General features: G+C 41.7%; 1 protein-coding gene across 3 annotated transcripts in view; it reads right to left on the bottom strand.

Moving 5' to 3' along the window:
• The window catches only part of LOC105468076 (bone morphogenetic protein receptor type 2), a 210,383-nt gene that overhangs the window by 34,693 nt on the left and 158,838 nt on the right, over nt 1-16,852 (bottom strand). For all 3 annotated transcript variants that reach the window (XM_011718035.3, XM_011718036.3, XM_011718034.3), the window contains 4 exons: nt 13,975-14,205; nt 12,880-12,994; nt 2,080-2,240; nt 263-410 (listed from right to left, as the gene is read on the bottom strand). In XM_011718035.3, the coding sequence (XP_011716337.1) occupies nt 263-410; nt 2,080-2,240; nt 12,880-12,994; nt 13,975-14,205 (655 nt within the window). The remainder of the gene's footprint in view (nt 1-262; nt 411-2,079; nt 2,241-12,879; nt 12,995-13,974; nt 14,206-16,852) is intronic.

Raw genomic sequence — 16,852 nt, 5'->3', positions numbered from 1 at the left:
AAACAAAACACAGTTAGATAAGCTATTATTGGCAATTAATTAAACTGCACTCAGATGAAAACCTAGAGTATGCTAAAAAAAGAAATTCCTAATTTGCATCCTTCTGCTAATAATGTTTCTAAACACTAGATGGCAATGAACTAAAGGTTTAAATGAAAGTAAAAAGATTCTTACATAAAAGTTGAGTTATGTACTATAGGTAGAGAAAGAAGATATAACTGCTTCACTTCAAAACATACCAACTTTCGACAGTAGTTTTTACCTGGGAAGAGGTCTGTACATCTCATAAATATCTCCCAATAGATTAGTCCAAGAGCATACATGTCTACTTGTTTCAAAGCTGATTCACAGTCCCTCAAGTTCACAGCTCCTTCTAGCACTTCTGGTGCCATGTATCTGATAGTGCCAACCTGATAAATTAGAGTGATATTTTTTAGAGAGAGAATGTAGCATATTCTGAAGCACAGACATTAGACCAGAAGTTGTATGTACATCTTAGTCATGTCAATGTTATTTGACCCTAACCATGTCATTAAACCTTTCTATAACTTATTTTTTACCTATAAAATGCCCTTCCTGAATAATTAAACTGTGGTAAACCCATTTTAGTGAATACTATTAATCAATCAAAAAGAATGAGCTAGACTTTCCTATGCATATCAACATAAATAATCTGTAAGACACAGTGAAAAAATTGCAAAACAATATGTATACAACTTATATATTTTTTAACTTAATATTTTTTAAAATTCACAAAAATACAGCTCAGTGGCTGGGTGCAGTGGCTCATGCCTGTAATCTTAGCACTTTGGGAGGCCAAGACAGGCCGATCACGAGGTCAGGAGATAGAGACCATCCTGGCTAACATGGTAAAACCCCGTCTCTACTAAAAAAATATAAAAAATTAGCCGGGCATGGTGGCGGGCGCCTGTAGTCCCAGCTACTGGGGAGGCTGAGGCAGGAGAATGGTGTGAACCCGGGAGGCGGAGCTTGCAGTGAGCCATGATCGCACCACTGCACTCTAGCCTGAGAGACAGAGAGAGACTCCGTCTCAAAAAAAAAAAAAAAAAAAAAAAAAAAAAAAAAAAAAAAAAAAAATACAGCTGGGTGTGGTGGCTCACACCCATAATTGCAGCACTTTGGGAGGCCGAGGAGGGTGGATCACCTGAGATCAGGAGTTCAAGACCACCCTGACTAACATGGAGAAACCCCGTAGCCACTAAAATACAAAAAAATTAGCCGGGCATGGTGGTACATGCCTGTAATCCCAGCTACTCAGGAGACTGAGGCAGGAGAATTGCTTCAACCTGGGAGGCAGAGGTTGTGGTGGGCTGAGATGGCACCATTGCACTCCAGCCTGGGCAACAAAAGTGAAACTCCATCTTAAAATAAATAAATAAATAAAATCACAAAAATATATATATGTTGTGTACAGACAAGTATATATGAATGCAGAGAACAAAGTTGGGAAGGTTATGCTCCACATTGTAATGGTGATTATCAGAAGGTGGACTGTTATCTTCAACTTGGTAACTTTACCCTTGCCTCAAAAATCAGTTCCTACAAATTTGTTCCTAACGCTTATAAAAATGACTTGAAATGGCATTGAGTTCCAAAATAAACTAATGAAATTTACAAAGGCCTTTATGAGATGTCTTTTATATTTCCTAATTTTGTAATTCCTAGTATTCTATAACTGGCAGTATATGAGGATAATTGTCCTGAGTCTCACTCTGTCACCCAGGATGGAGTGCAGTGGCACAATCTCAGCTCACTGCAACCTCCACCTCCTAGGTTCAAGCGATTCTCTTGCCTCAGCCTCCTGAGTAGCTGGGATTACAGGTGCGTGCCACTGCATCCGATTAATTTTTGTATTTTTAGTAGAGACAGGGTTTCACCATGTTGGCCAGGGTTTCACCATGTTGGTCTCGAACTCCTGACCTCAGGTGATCCACCCACCTGGGCCTACCAAGTGCTGGGATTACAGGCATTAGCCACCACGCCCAGCCAGTAGATGTTTGAATTAAATTCATTATCATTTCAAAGCACATCAGTGTGATACCTTTTGTATGCACTCACCTCGCTTATGGCTGCATTATCTTCCTCCCCTGGGCGCACCAGTCTATTTCCAGTCAGCCTCATGGACAATCCAAAGTCACTAATAACACAGGTTCCATCATTTTTCACTAGGACATTTCTGCTGTTTAAATCTCGATGGGAAATTGCAGGTTTATAATGATCTGTTTGGATAATTTCAAATATTTATGAATGAGTAAAAGGGACTACTGAACATGAAATGAACACACATAAATATAGAAGTAGTGTTATTTTTCTGTTCATTAATTTTCTAATAACAAAAAAAAGACAAATCAAAATTTCAACTCACACTCATCACTATTCTCTAATATATTTTATAATATAACTCCTGTTGCATGTATAGTTAATTAAACATTTAAACTAACAAACATGATGCCGCTTCAGATTCTAACACGCACTTTTTTTTTTTTTCTTCATTTATGGTATAGGGCTGTAAAAGGAGGCAATATAGAAAGGAATATTTGGTATAAACACCAAAAACAAAAAAAAAGTCTGCTTGTCTAAAATAAGTATCAGTGAAAAACTAATGGAGCCCCAAAATTTTAATGTAAATCTTAAACTGCTCTCCTGTGGCTTAACAGATCAAATCTGTGACAGCACATTCCAATTCTGCCCTGAGGTTGAGCCATATCTCTAAACCCATCTCAGCTTTTCAAATCTAACCAGAAATAGTTTTACAATGGTTTGGAGAAACAAGTGAAGGAAGTGGTATCTCTCACCAAGATACGAAAACTTGTTTTTCTGATTTTATAGAAGCAAAGTAGTGTTATGTTCCTTCTATTGCTTTTTTATCCTTATCATAGGACTACAGGTTCCATGAAGGCGGAAAGAGAACATCTTTTACCTGACTTTAAAAGGTTTGGCACAGAGTAGACCCAAAGTAAATGCTTGCTGACTGAAAGAATGAATCTAACCTAAGCCTCTCACCAAATATAATTACATTATATTTTTCTTTTATGTAGGGAAATCTTATATAAACCTTATATTAAATGAAATCATAGCTCTGGAACTGAAAAAAAATTCTATAGCACAATTTCTGAAATTTAAAATATCTGCCTAGGTATAGAGAAAAACAGAGCAATAAGAACAAAGTCAATACATTTACTGAGGATTTGTATTTTGGCACAAATAGACTCAGTATTGAGATGTATTACTCTCATTAATGAGCATTCAAATGCAATTTCACCAATAATGCAACTATAAATAATAATAATCCTTGATATAAAAAAATTAAGCACCAGTACAATTTGAAGAAAAAATAGGAATTACCAAGTTTCTTCACCTCAGAGTTGATTTCTTTCTCATTTCCTCCCTTACCCACTTCCTATTCTCCAGTCTTCCAAAGCTTGTATTAACTTGGCTCCTACTCAGTTCCTGCAAGAGCTGCATTTCTTACTCTGGATAAAGCCACAACATAAGTATATGTCGTACAATCTTGAACTAATATTTATATAGGAAAACTCATGGAAACACTGGAATATATTTATATAATAATACCAAATCAATGGGTAGAACTATAGACTGCCCTTTTGAGACAGGTTTTCCCTTTCAAACTTCCCTCTGTACTCATTTTAATTTTCTTTATTTGGGTGTGGAAGGAGGGTGGAACATACAATAATTCTGCCCTGGGCAGAATACTGCAGGAGGCAAATATCTCAAAGGAAAGCACAACAAGATATTAGTTATATATATATTTTTAAAACCCAAACAAAAATAGTCAATCTATGGATATTTACACACACATATTGCCAGTGCTATCCCACCTGCCCTCCCAACGACATGAAAACTATATACAAACTACTTAACAGTAATTTTCTGGTGAAGTCTGAGTTGTCTGTATCTATTTTCTGGTCAGCTATTTCGTTGGTAATAAGCATGCATTGCTATTATAATATGGAAAAAATTCATAGGGAGATCTTATTACAAAGAAATAAATAGGTTCAATTCTTCCTTATTCTGAAGCAACAAACAGCTGAATAAGTAATAACAGTGTAATTCCTTACTACCAAATTTCTACCCTAAATAACAAAGTTATATCTGAAGATGCTGGGAAGGACAGAATTCAGTGAAAGAGCACTTCAAGGCCGGGCGCGGTGGCTCAAGACTGTAATCCCAGCACTTTGGGAGGCCGAGATGGGCGGATCACGAGGTCAGGAGATCGAGAGACGATCCCAGCTAACACGGTGAAACCCCGTCTCTACTAAAAAATACAAAAAAAATAGCCGGGTGAGATGGCGGGCGCCTGTAGTCCCAGCTACTCGGGAGGCTGAGGCAGGAGAATGGCGTAAACCCGGGAGGCGGAGCTTGCAGTGAGCTGAGATCCGGCCACTGCACTCCAGCCTGGGTGACAGAGCAAGACTCCGTCTCAAAAAAAAAAAAAAAAAAAAAAAAAAGAGCACTTCAAGTAAAAATATTATAGTATAGGCATACAGATGATCTTTCACTTACAGATGGTTTGATTTATGATTTCTCAACTTTACATTGGTGTGAAAGCAGTAAACAATCAGTAGAAACCATACTTCATTCCTTTTTTTCACTTTCAGAACAGTATTCAATAAATCACATGAGATATTCAATCTATTATAAAGTAGACTTTGTACTGGATGATTTGGCCAACTGTAGGCTAATTAAGTGTTCTGAGTATATTTAAGATAGTTTAGCCTAAGTTATGATGTTCAGTAGGTTAAATGTATTAAATGCATTTTCAACTTACAATATTTCTAACTCATGATGTTTTTTTTTTTTCTTTCATTTTTTTAAAACAGTGTCTCGCTCTGTTGCTCAGGCTGGAGTACAGTGGCAAGATCTTGGCTCACTGCAGCCTCCTGGGCGCAGGCAATCCTCCTACCTCAGCCTCCTAAATAGCTGGGACTACAGGTGCATGCCACCACAGCCAGCTAATTTTTTTATTTTTGTAGAGACGGGGTCTCACTATGTTGCCAAGGCTGGTCTCAAACTTCTGAGCTCAGGAGTTTGATTCTCCCGCCTCGGCCTCCTAAAGTGCTTGGGATTACAGAGATGAACTACCATGCCCAGCCAATTTATAATCAGTTCATTGGGATGTAATCCCATTGTAAGTCAAGAAACATCTGTACTTGGGAATTTTATTTATTTATTTATTTATTTATGAGATGGAGTCTCGCTCCATCGCCCAGGCTGGAGTGCGGTGGCGGCAATCTCAGCTCACTGCAACCTCTGCCTTCCGGGTTCAAGCGATTCTCCTGCCTCAGCCTCCCGAGTAGCTGGAACTACAGGCACGTGCCACCATGCCCAGTTAATTTTTTTGTATTTTTAGTAGAGGCGGGGTTTGACCATGTTGGCCAGAATGGTCTCGATTTCTTGACCTCATGATCCACCCACCTCGGCCTCCCAAAGTGCTGGGATTACAGGTGTGAGCAACGGCGCCTGGCCAGGGAATATCTTTTAAATAATCAGGTAAAAAACATAAATTCTGGGCGGGCGCAGTGGCTCACGCCTGCAATCCCAGCTCTTTTGGAGGCTGAGGCAGATGGATCACCTAGGGTCAGGAGTTTGAGACCACCCTGGCCAACATGGTGAAACCTTGTCTCTACTAAAAATACAAAAAATTAGCCCAGCATGATGGTGGGTGTCTGTAATCCCAGCTACTTTGGAGGCTGAGGCAGGAGAATCGCTTGAACCCAGGAGGCGGAAGTTGCAGTGAGCTGAGATTATGCCATTACGCTACAGCCTGGACAACAGAGTGAGACTCTGTCTCAAAAAAAAAAAAAAAAACCCCACAAATTCAAATAGCTACTATATTTACATGCAATAGCAGCATCTATGTACTCAGTTTTTTTTTTTTTTTTTGAGACGGAGTCTTGCTCTGTCACCCAGGCTGGAGTGCAGTGGCCGGATCTCAGCTCACTGCAAGCTCCGCCTCCCGGGTTTACGCCATTCTCCTGCCTCAGCCTCCCGAGTAGCTGGGACTACAGGCGCCCGCCACCTCGCCCGGCTATTTTTTTGTATTTTTTAGTAGAGACGGGGTTTCACCGTGTTAGCCGGGATCATCTCTCAATCTCCTGACCTCGTGATCCGCCCGTCTCGGCCTCCCAAAGTGCTGGGATTACAGGCTTGAGCCACTGCGCCCGGCCTATGTACTCAGTTTTTAAAAAGGTGACTATTACCCTTATTTAGTGGTAACATTAGCTAATGTTTCAGAGTAACTGTTCTGTTTAAATAAAACTTAGGCCGGGCGCGGTGGCTCAAGCCTGTAATCCCAGCACTTAGGGAGGCCGAGACGGGCGGATCACGAGGTCAGGAGATCAAGACCATCCTGGCTAACACGGTGAAACCCCGTCTCTACTAAAAAAATACAAAAAACTAGCCGAGCGAGGTGGCAGGCGCCTGTAGTCCCAGCTACTCGGGAGGCTGAGGCAGGAGAATGGCGTAAACTCGGGCGGCGGAGCTTGCAGTGAGCTGAGATCCGGCCACTGCACTCCAGCTTGGGCGACAGAGCGAGACTCCGTCTCAAAAAAAAAAAAAAAAAAAAAGAAAGAAAATAAATAAATAAATAAATAATAAATAAATAAAACTTATATCTGATGGCAATCATTCTTTTCAGCCTACATTTGACTTGAAACCTTGCTAAATTATGCAAGCCTTGAAAAGGATGGTATTTTAAGTTCTGTGCTAAGCCAACGTTTTAAAGGCAGTATAATATTTAAGAGCTAAGTGGACACAGTCCAGTGGTTAATGTGCTAAAGCACTACAGTAAGTGCATCAAGTTGCTGATACAGGCAATACTTTGGACAATTCTGTATTTAGGAGAAGCAAGATGTCAAGATAAATGAACTGATAAATTATTCAGGATAAATTATTTATACATGAAGTATCAGCTAGAAAAGATGATCCATGCTAATATACAATGGAACAAAGATCTAAGAAACTGATATATTAAAGTTCTCTTCACTAAAAATGTCAGAGAGATTGAAAAAATAATGTCAAGGCTATAATATGACAAGAAAATGCAGCAAGGGATGAGGGTAGAAGAAAGCACAAAGACAGAATTATAGCAAAGTTAACTTAGGGGTGTCTATGAGGTGAGGTGTATATTGAAACAAACTGAGAAAGCAAATGTATTAAAGAGATGCTCCAAGCTGGGCGCGGTGGCTCACACCTGTAATCCCAGCACTTTGGGAGGCTAAGGCGGGCAGATCACCTAAGGTCGGGAGTTCAAGATCAGCTTGACCAACATGGAGAAACCCCATCTCCACTAAAAATACAAAATTAGCCGGGCGTGATGGCGCGTGCCTGTAATCCCAGCTACTCGGGAGGCTGAGGCAGGAGAATTGCTTGAACCCAGGAGGCGAAGGTTGCAGGGAGCTGAGATAGTACCACTGCACTTCAGCCTGAGCAGCAAGAGCTAAACTCTGTCTCAAAAAAAAAAAAGATGCTCTGAACAACTAGCAAAAATATGCATGAAAGGTGAGGAAGACCACAGTTATGACAAGGAATATAACTACATAGCTCTGAAACACGAGCAAAGACTAAACCCCACAATGTATTCTTCTCTTCCTACCTAGTAACAGAACCCAATATTATTTGAGGCAGCAATGCAAGCAGGAAACAACAACAACAACAACAACTATATTCCCAGGCTCTTTTGGAACTAAGTGTGGACTAGGTTCTGGGAAACAAACAAGCATAGGAGTGGGACTTCTGGAGACAGAAAGGGACAATTCCTTTTACCTTCCCTTACTTTTCCCTGCTGACTGGCATGATGGACAATGAGGTGACTTTGAAACGAAAGCCAGCCAGGCACGGTGGCTCATGTTGGTAATCCCAGCACTTTGGGAGGCGGAGGTAGGCAGATCACCTAAGGTCAGGAGATCGAGACCATCTTGGCCAACGTGGTGAAACCCCATCTCTAATAAAATTACAAAAATTAGCTGGGCGCATGCCTGTAATACTTGGGAGGATGAGGCAGGAAAATTGCTTGAACCAGGGAGGCAGAGGTTGCCGTGAGCTGAGATTGTGCCATTGCACTCCAGCCTGGGGAACAGAGCGGGACTTGTCTCAAAAAAACAAACAACAACAACAACAACAAAAAACTCATGTACCTCATAATATACACTACTATGTATGCACAGAAATTAAAAATTAAAAACAATTAATGATGCACTGTAGTTCACTTAAACAAAATAAATACAAGGAAAATATAGCCTAGCTAAGAGGTTCTTAACCTAAGGTCCATAAATGAGCTTTAAAAAGTCTGAAAATGCCCTAGAATCAAAATAACATTTTTTTCTTTTATTTATTTACTTATTTTTCTTTTTTGAGATGGAGTTTCGCTCTTGTTTATTCTCCTGCCTCAGCCTCCCGAGCAGCTGGGATTATAGGCACCTGCCACCATGCCCAGCCAATTTTTTTTTGTATTTTTAGTAGAGATGGGGTTTCACCATGTTGGCCAGACTGTTCTCCAACTCCTGACCTCAGGTGATCCACCTGCCTTGGCTTCCCAAAGTGTTGGGATTACAGGCGTGACCCACTGTGCCTATCCTTATTTATTTTTCAGACATAGTCTTGCTCTGTTGCCCAGGCTGGAGTGCAGTGTCAAGATATTGGCTCACTGTAACTTCCGCCTCCCAGGCTCAAACAATCTTCTCACCTTACCCTCCTGAGGTGCGCACTACTATGCCTGGCTAAATTTTTTATACTTTTTGTAGAGACAGGGTTTCACCACATTGGTCTTCAACACTTGGGCTCTCTGCCTGTCTCAGCCTCCCAAAGTGTTGGGATTTCAGGTGTGAGCCATGGTACCTGGTCTCTTTTATTTTAAACTCAGGGGTACATGTGCAAGTTTGTTATCTGGGTTTATAGTAGGATGCTGAGGTTTGAGGTACAAATGATCCTGTTACTCAGGTAACGATCATAGTACCCAACAGTTAGTTTTTTAGCCCTTGCCCTTCTCCCTCTCTCCCCACTCCAGTAGTCCCTAGTTTCTACTGCTGTCATCTTCATGTCCATGAGTACCCGATGTTTACATCCCACTTATAAAGTGAGAAAATGTGGTATTTGGTTTTCTGTTCCTGCTTAGCATAACCTACTCCGGCTCCATCCATGTTGCTGCAAAGGACATGATTTCATTCTTTTTTATGGCTGCGTAGTATTCGATGGTGTATGTGTAACACATTTTCTTTTTCTTTTTGAGATGGAATTTCACTCTTGTTGCCCAGGCTGGAGTGCAATGGCACAATCTCAGCTCACCGCAACCTCTGCCTCCCGGGTTCAAGAAATTCTCCTGCCTCAGCCTCCCGAGTAGCTGAGATTACAGGCATGCACCACCACGCCCAGCTAATTTTGTATTCTTAGTAGAGATGGGGTTTCTCCATGTTGGCTCAGGCTGGTCTTGAACTCCTGACCTCGGGTGATCCGCCCACCTCAGCCTCCCAAAGTGCTGGGATTACAGGCGTGATCCACCGCACCTGGCCATGTAACACATTTTGTATATCCAGTCCACTGCTGATGGGCAACTAGGTTGATTCCATATCTTTGCTATTGTGGATAGTGCTGTAAAAAACAGAAGACCTGTGTCTTTCTGGTAGAATTATTTGTTTCTTTTTGGATATATACCCAGTAATAGGATTGATGGGTCAAATGGTAGTTCTGTTTAAAGTTATTTGAGAAATCTCCAAACTACTTTCCACAGTGGCTGAACTAATTTATACTCCCACCAATAACGTATAAGTGTTCCCCTTTCTCCACAGTCTGAACAGCATCCGTTGTTTTTTGACTTTTCATTAACAGCCATTCTAACTGGTGTAAGATTGTATTATCATTGTGGTTTTGATTTGCATTTCTCTGATGATTAGTGATATGGAGCATTTTTTCATATATTTGTTGGCCGCTTATATGTTGTCTTCTGGCAAGTGTCTATTGATGTCATTTGCCCTCTTTTCAATGTGGCTGTTTTTTGCTTGTTCAATTGTTTAAGTTCCTTATACATTCTGGATATTAGACCTTTGTTGGATGTGCAGTTTGCAAATTTTTCTCTCATTTGTAGGTTGTTTACTCCGTGGATAGTTTCTTTTGAAAAGAACATTTTCTAAGTATGCTCGCATTTATATGTTGGAGGAAGAATGTTCAGAGTATGAACAGGAATTCATTTTTCTTTTATTTTGAGACAGTGTCTCACTCTGTCACCAGGCTGAAGTGCAGTGGCATGATCATAGCTCACTGCAATCTAGAATTCCTGGGCTCCAGCGATCCTCCCACCTCAGCCTCCTGAGAAGCTGGGACCACAGGTGTGTTCCACCACCTCCAGCTGATTAAAAATTCTTTTTGTAGAGATGGGGGTCTGACTATGTTGTCTAGGCTGATTTTGAACTCTTGGGCTCAAGCAGTCCTTCTGCCTAGGCCTCCCAAAGTGTTGGGATTATAGATATGAGTCACTGCACCCAACTCAGAAATTATTGATGGACAAGAATTATTATTATTATTATTTTTTTTTGAGAGGGAGTCTCGCTCTGTCACCCAGGCTGGAGTGCAGTGACGTGATCTCAGCTCACTGCAACCTTTGCCTCCCAGGTTCAAACGATTCTCCTGCCTCAGCCTCCTCAGTAGCTGGGAATACAGGAGCGCGCCACCACGCCTGCCTAATTTTTGTACTTTTAGTAGAGACGGGGTTTCACCATGTTGGTCAAGTTGGTCTCAAACTCCTGACCTCATGATATGCCCGCCTCGGCCTCCCAAAGTTTTCGTATTACAAGCATGAGCCACCGTGCCCGGCCAAGAATTAAATTCTTAATGGCCCCTATAAGTCTTGAAGTTCTTTTTCTTTCATTTTTTTTGTTTTTTGAGACAGGATCTCACTGTCACTCAGGCTGGAGTGCAGTGGGATGAACACAGCTCACTACAACCTAGACCTCCTGGACTCAAAGCAATCCTCCCACCTCAGCCACCTAAGTAGCTCAGATTATGTGCGCATGCCACCACATCTGGCTAACTTTTCTACATTTTGTAGAGAAAGGGTCTCACTATGTTGCCCATGCTGGTCTCAAACTCCTGTGCTCAAGTGATCCCTGAGATCACTTGAACGCTCCAAGTGTTGGGATTACACCCATGAGTCACCATGCCAGCCAAAGTTCTTTCTCTTATTCTTCCTGTTATATTTCTTTTCTTTTTTTCTTTAAAATTATTTGTTTCTCATCACAAAGTATAGGGAATGGAATACAATGCCTGTAATCCCTTGGGTGCATATATTCCTAGCCTATACATCCATAAATACCCTGTACAACACCAGGCTCATACTGTTCCTAGAAGCATTTTCTCACATCCTAACAGCTGCAGAGTACAGTATATGACGAGGTAGGAAGTATAAACAGATTCCCCATTCACAAGGTAGGGCACCTCTTTAATTAGTGTTCCTATACACATTTGCTATTTTTTTGTTTTGTTTTGTTCTTGTTTATTCTGAGACAGAGTCTAGCTGTCAGCCAGGCTAGAATACAGTGGTGTGATTTCAGCTAACTAGAACCTTCACCTCCCAAGCTCAAACAATCCTCCCAGCTCAGTCTCCCAAGTAGCTGGGACTACAGGTGCATGCCACTATGTCCAGCTAATGTTTGTATTTTTTGTAAAGACAGGGTTTCACCATGTTACCTGGGCTGGTCTCAAACTCCTGAGCTCAAGCGATCCACCTGCCTTCGTCTCCCAAAGTGTTAGGGTTACAGGCATGAATCATCGCGCCTGGGCTGCTAACATTCCAACTGAAGTAGCTGGTTGTTTTTACTAATGATTTGATGAAACTCTCTTGCAAACAAGTACATCATAGACAAATTATGTCTGCACAACTCTTAGAGTTGTTTAAAGTAACCTAATAGAAAGACAGTGACTAAGATTCATTTCTTATCTCCAGCTTTGTAAGTCCCAGGCTGCCTATGGCACCTGGACTGTTGCCCCTGGGTCCCCTACATCCCCATGGCAACAATGGAAGAAGGGCAGGCCAGGACAAGCATGAGGAATAAACAGTCTTTACTGGACTCACACTAGGAGTCTGTGGGCCTTGAGCACCTTCATGTATTTGTCAATGTTCTTTTCAGCCTTTTCCCATAGCCTCATGAGCTGCTTTTCTTCTGGTAATAGATCTTCTGGTAATAGACCTTTCTCTTCTCTCATGGTGGCTGTCATTGTCTGGTATTTCCAGTCAACCTTGTGAGCCCAGTGCCCCAGGTAGGGCAAACTTCCTTCGAGGCTTCGGACATATGACCCTGAGGGTGGCAGAAACTGCCATCTGCTTTTTCTTGTCATATGGCAGTGGGATTCCATCAAACACCTTGAAGTGATCCAGGGAAGCCTAGCCTTGCTTGGTGTTGTGGGGCAGCCTACTGCAGGTCGTCTGCCAAAAGATATGGCTGGGGACCCATAAATGGTAGGGTCCTTGGGAAAGGTTGGTGTTTGTCTGCTTGCAGAGGAAGGCTAGGTACTTTAACTTGTTTCTGTAGAAACTGCCAGAAATGGTGATGTCCTCTCAGCACATGACCACTACTTTCTCTGCTGGGTCATGACAGCCTCCAGGTAGCCCAGCAGTTGGACTCAGCTATCAAGCACCAGGACTGCCCCTCTGCCATCTTGGCAGCTGCATAGGAAAGCTCTTTCTGTTACATCTCAAATACATTACATGCCGAATCTTTCAAACAACTAGCTAATAATAAATCTCTGATAAGATAAATTATACTTTTATACTTTGAAGATATAATTAAAATTTCCTGTTGTGAATTCTGAACCCACATGAGTGTCAATTTCATCTATTGACTCTCTTACCTCCTCGTGGTAATTCTGTGTGAAGATAAGCCAGTCCTCTAGTAACAGAATGAGCAAGACGGCAAGAGCTTACCCAGTCACTTGTGTGGAGACTTAAATACTTGCATAAAGATCCCTATATAGAGGAAAAAATGCAAAAAAAAAGAGGAGATTTTTAACATGAAGAGGTAAGTTCGCATCCTTATAAAGAATTTGCAAATAGGTTAGGATTCCATGAAGATCTAATGAACTACTACATTTCAGAATCTTGAAAGAGTTAGGATGACATTTGTGTGTGTAGAGAGGAGAGGAAGGGAAGGTAAAGGGAATTTAAACATTATCAATTTTTATGGCTCCAATATTAAAAATTATGAATGGTTATTTCCTTTGAAACAATTATTTGATCAAATTAAGATAGAAAAGTGTATCACTCACCAGTATGAATATAGATTATATTGTTATGGTTAATAAGTAGAAAATAAAAGGCTTTTGTAAATATATTCATGTATGTACTGGTGCTACTCAAAGTGCTTATCTACAAACTATTACCAGTTGCTGATGAGAAAAGAAGTTTGCATCAGAATGAATGTCAATCAAAGTACTGCTTCTTTCATGGAAAAACTTGTTGTCAAAAAATTAAATAAAAAAGAGAAAAACAGAAAGAAAGAGGAGACAGCAAAACAAACAGTATAATTAGTTGATTCACATTCTGGCGTGAGATCCTTATTTCACTGCAGACATGAATAATCCAGTTTGTGAGTCAGCAATGCTCTATCTGTAATACAGTGGTCCTCTCTGAAGTCTGATTAACAACTAATATAAATGTCAGTTTATTTTTTTTTATTTTTTGAGACGGTGTCTTGCTCTGTCACCCAGGCTGGAGTGCAGTGGTACAAGGTCGGCTCACTGCAACCTCCGCCTCCCGGGTTCAAGCAATTCTCGTGCCTCAGCCTCCCAAGTAGCTGGAATTACAGATGTGCGCCATCACACCCCCGACTAACTTTTGTATTTTTAGTAGAGACGGAGTTTTGCCATTTTGGCGAGGGTGGTCCTGAACTCTGGGCCTCAAGTGATCCACCGCACACGACTTTAGTTTATTTTTTATGAAGAACTTACATTGGGATAATACTCCATCACAAGCAAATATTCCATGCGCCCATCTGCAGTGACTCTCTCATCTCCAACTATAAAGCGGGCAATGTTGTCATGTTCCATCAAAGGCACTCTGTAAATGTTCTTTTCGTTGATAAAATTCTGGCGGTTTGCAAATGAAAACACTTTTACAGCAACTGGACGCTCATCCAAGGAGCCTTTATATACTGCTCCATATCGACCTCGGCCAATCAGCTGTGTTTTAAAGAAAGCAAGGTATTAATATCACAATTGAACAATCAAATTTACTAAATAATAAAGTACAATTTTTTTTTTCTTTTTTTTTTCTTTGAGACGGAGTCTTGCTCTGTCGCCCAGGCTAGAGTACAGTGGCGCGATCTCGGCTCACTGCAAGCTCTGCCTCCCGGGTTCACGCCATTCTCCTGCCTCAGCCTCCTGAGTAACTGGGACTACATGTGCCTGCCACCACGCCCGGCTAATTTTTTGTATTTTTAGTAGAGACGGGGTTTCGCCGTGTTAGCCAGGATGGTCTCGATCTCCTGACCTCGTGATCCACCTGCCTCGGCCTTCCAAAGTGCTGGGATTACAGGCATGAGCCACCGTGCCCAGCCAATAAAGTACAAATTTAAACGGAATGCCACAGCTCTCTGTTGCTTACAGTTTATTCCATTATCAAGAAATTAATAAATTCTGTTCTAGTATGGCTGATGAAGCTCCTATCAGACCCAGCCTGCCCACAGAGAACATTTATAAATGCTGGACAAAATTAAAAAAAAAAAAAGATCTAAAGGCAGATCTTGAGAGGCATTAAGGCTTTGAGAAAAAAGTGGCATGGGGCAAGTTACCCATTTTTATGGCTTTTAGCTTGAGGGTAGGCTGAAATCAGCACATGCAGTGGAACTAAAATTGCTGTAGAAAATCATTCTAGGCAGGGTGTGGTGCCTCACGCCTGTAATCCCAGCACTTTGGGAGGCCAAGGCGGGCAAGATCACTTGAGGTCAGGAATTTGAGACCAGCCTGGCCAAAGTGGCGAAACCCTGTCTCTACTAAAAATACAAAAATTAGCCGGGTATCATGACACACACCTGTAATCCTAGCTACTCAGGAGGCTGACGCAGGAGAAGCACTTGAACCCGGGAAATGGAGGTTGCAGTGAGCTGAGACTGCACCACTGCACCCCAGCCTGGGCGAAAGAGCAAGACTCTGTCTCAATTAAATAAAAAAAAAAGGCCGGGCGCAGTGGCTCACGCCTGTAATCCCAGCACTTTGGGAGGCCGAGACGGGCGGATCACGAGGTCAGGAGATCGAGACCATCCTGGCTAACACGGTGAAACCCCGTCTCTACTAAAAAATACAAAAAACTAGCCGGGCGAGGTGGCGGGCGCCTATAGTCCCAGCTACTCGGGAGGCTGAGGCAGGAGAATGGCGTGAACCTGGGAGGCGGAGCTTGCAGTGAGCCGAGATCCGGCCACTGCACTCCAGCCTGGGTGACAGAGCGAGACTCCATCTCAAAAAAAAAAATAAAAATAAAAAAATAAAAATAAAAAAATAAAAAAAAAAGAAAAAAGAGGCCAGGTGTGGTAGCTCACGCCTATAATCCGAGCACTTTGGGAGGCCGAGGTGGGTAGATCATGAGGTCAGGAGATCGAGACCATCCTGGCTAACACGGTGAAACCCCGTCTCTACTTTAAAAAAAAAAAAAAGCCAAGGTGTGGTGGCGGGTGCCTGTAGTCCCAGCTACTCGGGAGGCTGAGGCAGGAGAATAGCGTGAACCTGGGAGGTGGAGCTTGCAGTGAGCTGAGATCGTGCCACTGCACTCCAGCCTGGGCGACCTAGCGAGACTCTGTCTCAAAAAGAAAAAAAAAGAAAAACAGAAAATTGTTCTGGCCTTGAGAAACTCAGGACATATTTGGGACAGCCACAGTTGCTAAAAAGTGAGGGGAGAACCCTAGAAAGGAGAAATTCAGAGAGAGGGAAACCCAATGAATATATAAGACAGTCTCCAGCTAAAGATAAAATAACTGAGGCCAGGCGTGATGGCTCCTGCCTGTAATCCCAGCACTTCGGGAGGCTGAGGCAGGTGGATCATGAGGTCAGGAGTTCGAGACCAGCCTGGCCAACATAGTGAAACCCCATCTCTACTAAAAATACAAAAATTAGCTGGCCGTGGTGGCATGCGCCTGTAGTCACTTGTGTGGAGACTTAAATACTTGCATAAAGATCCCTATATAGAGGCTGAGGGTGGAGAATCAATTGAACCCAGGAGGTGGAGGCTGCAGTGAGCCGAGACCGTGCCTTGTACTCCAGCCTGGATGACAGAGCGAGATTCCATCTCAAAAAAAAAAAAAAAAGATAAAATCACTGAACTGAGATTTGAGTTTCTGCCCCAGACAGGTTTGTGGTATATGTTCAACCAAGTTAATTGCTTACTAAAATAGCAAAAATTGACACACTTTAGAAGAGTCCAGTGTTCCACAATACAATATTCGCAATATCCAGAATACAAAAAAATTACTCAACACACAAAGAACCAGTAAAATGTAACCCATTCTCGTTATTTTTGGCTTCTGGGGATTGCTTTTACTTTTTATTAAAACAGGTGGGGGATTTACCATCATTTATTTAAGGATATATGTTGTGTTTAATACACTATTTCCAAGTAAAAATTATACAAAGTGTCCTTTTAAAAGGTTGTATCAATATATAGTTAATTCAGCAATGTTTGGAAGTGTTTCTATCACTTAATCATGGTTAAAATTCCATGGGTTAACTAGTATTTCTTTCAGCCTCATAAATTGGACATCTTACTGTACATTTCTCAGCCACACTTACTTCTTTTGTGAATTGGCAGTTAATATATTTCGTCCCTTTCTTTTTTTTT

The sequence above is a fragment of the Macaca nemestrina genome, chromosome 11 (genome assembly GCF_043159975.1).
Source record: "Macaca nemestrina isolate mMacNem1 chromosome 11, mMacNem.hap1, whole genome shotgun sequence".
NCBI lineage: Eukaryota > Metazoa > Chordata > Mammalia > Primates > Cercopithecidae > Macaca > Macaca nemestrina.
Note: the sequence above shows the minus strand (reverse complement) of the source record. Positions and strands in the feature narration are given on the sequence as shown.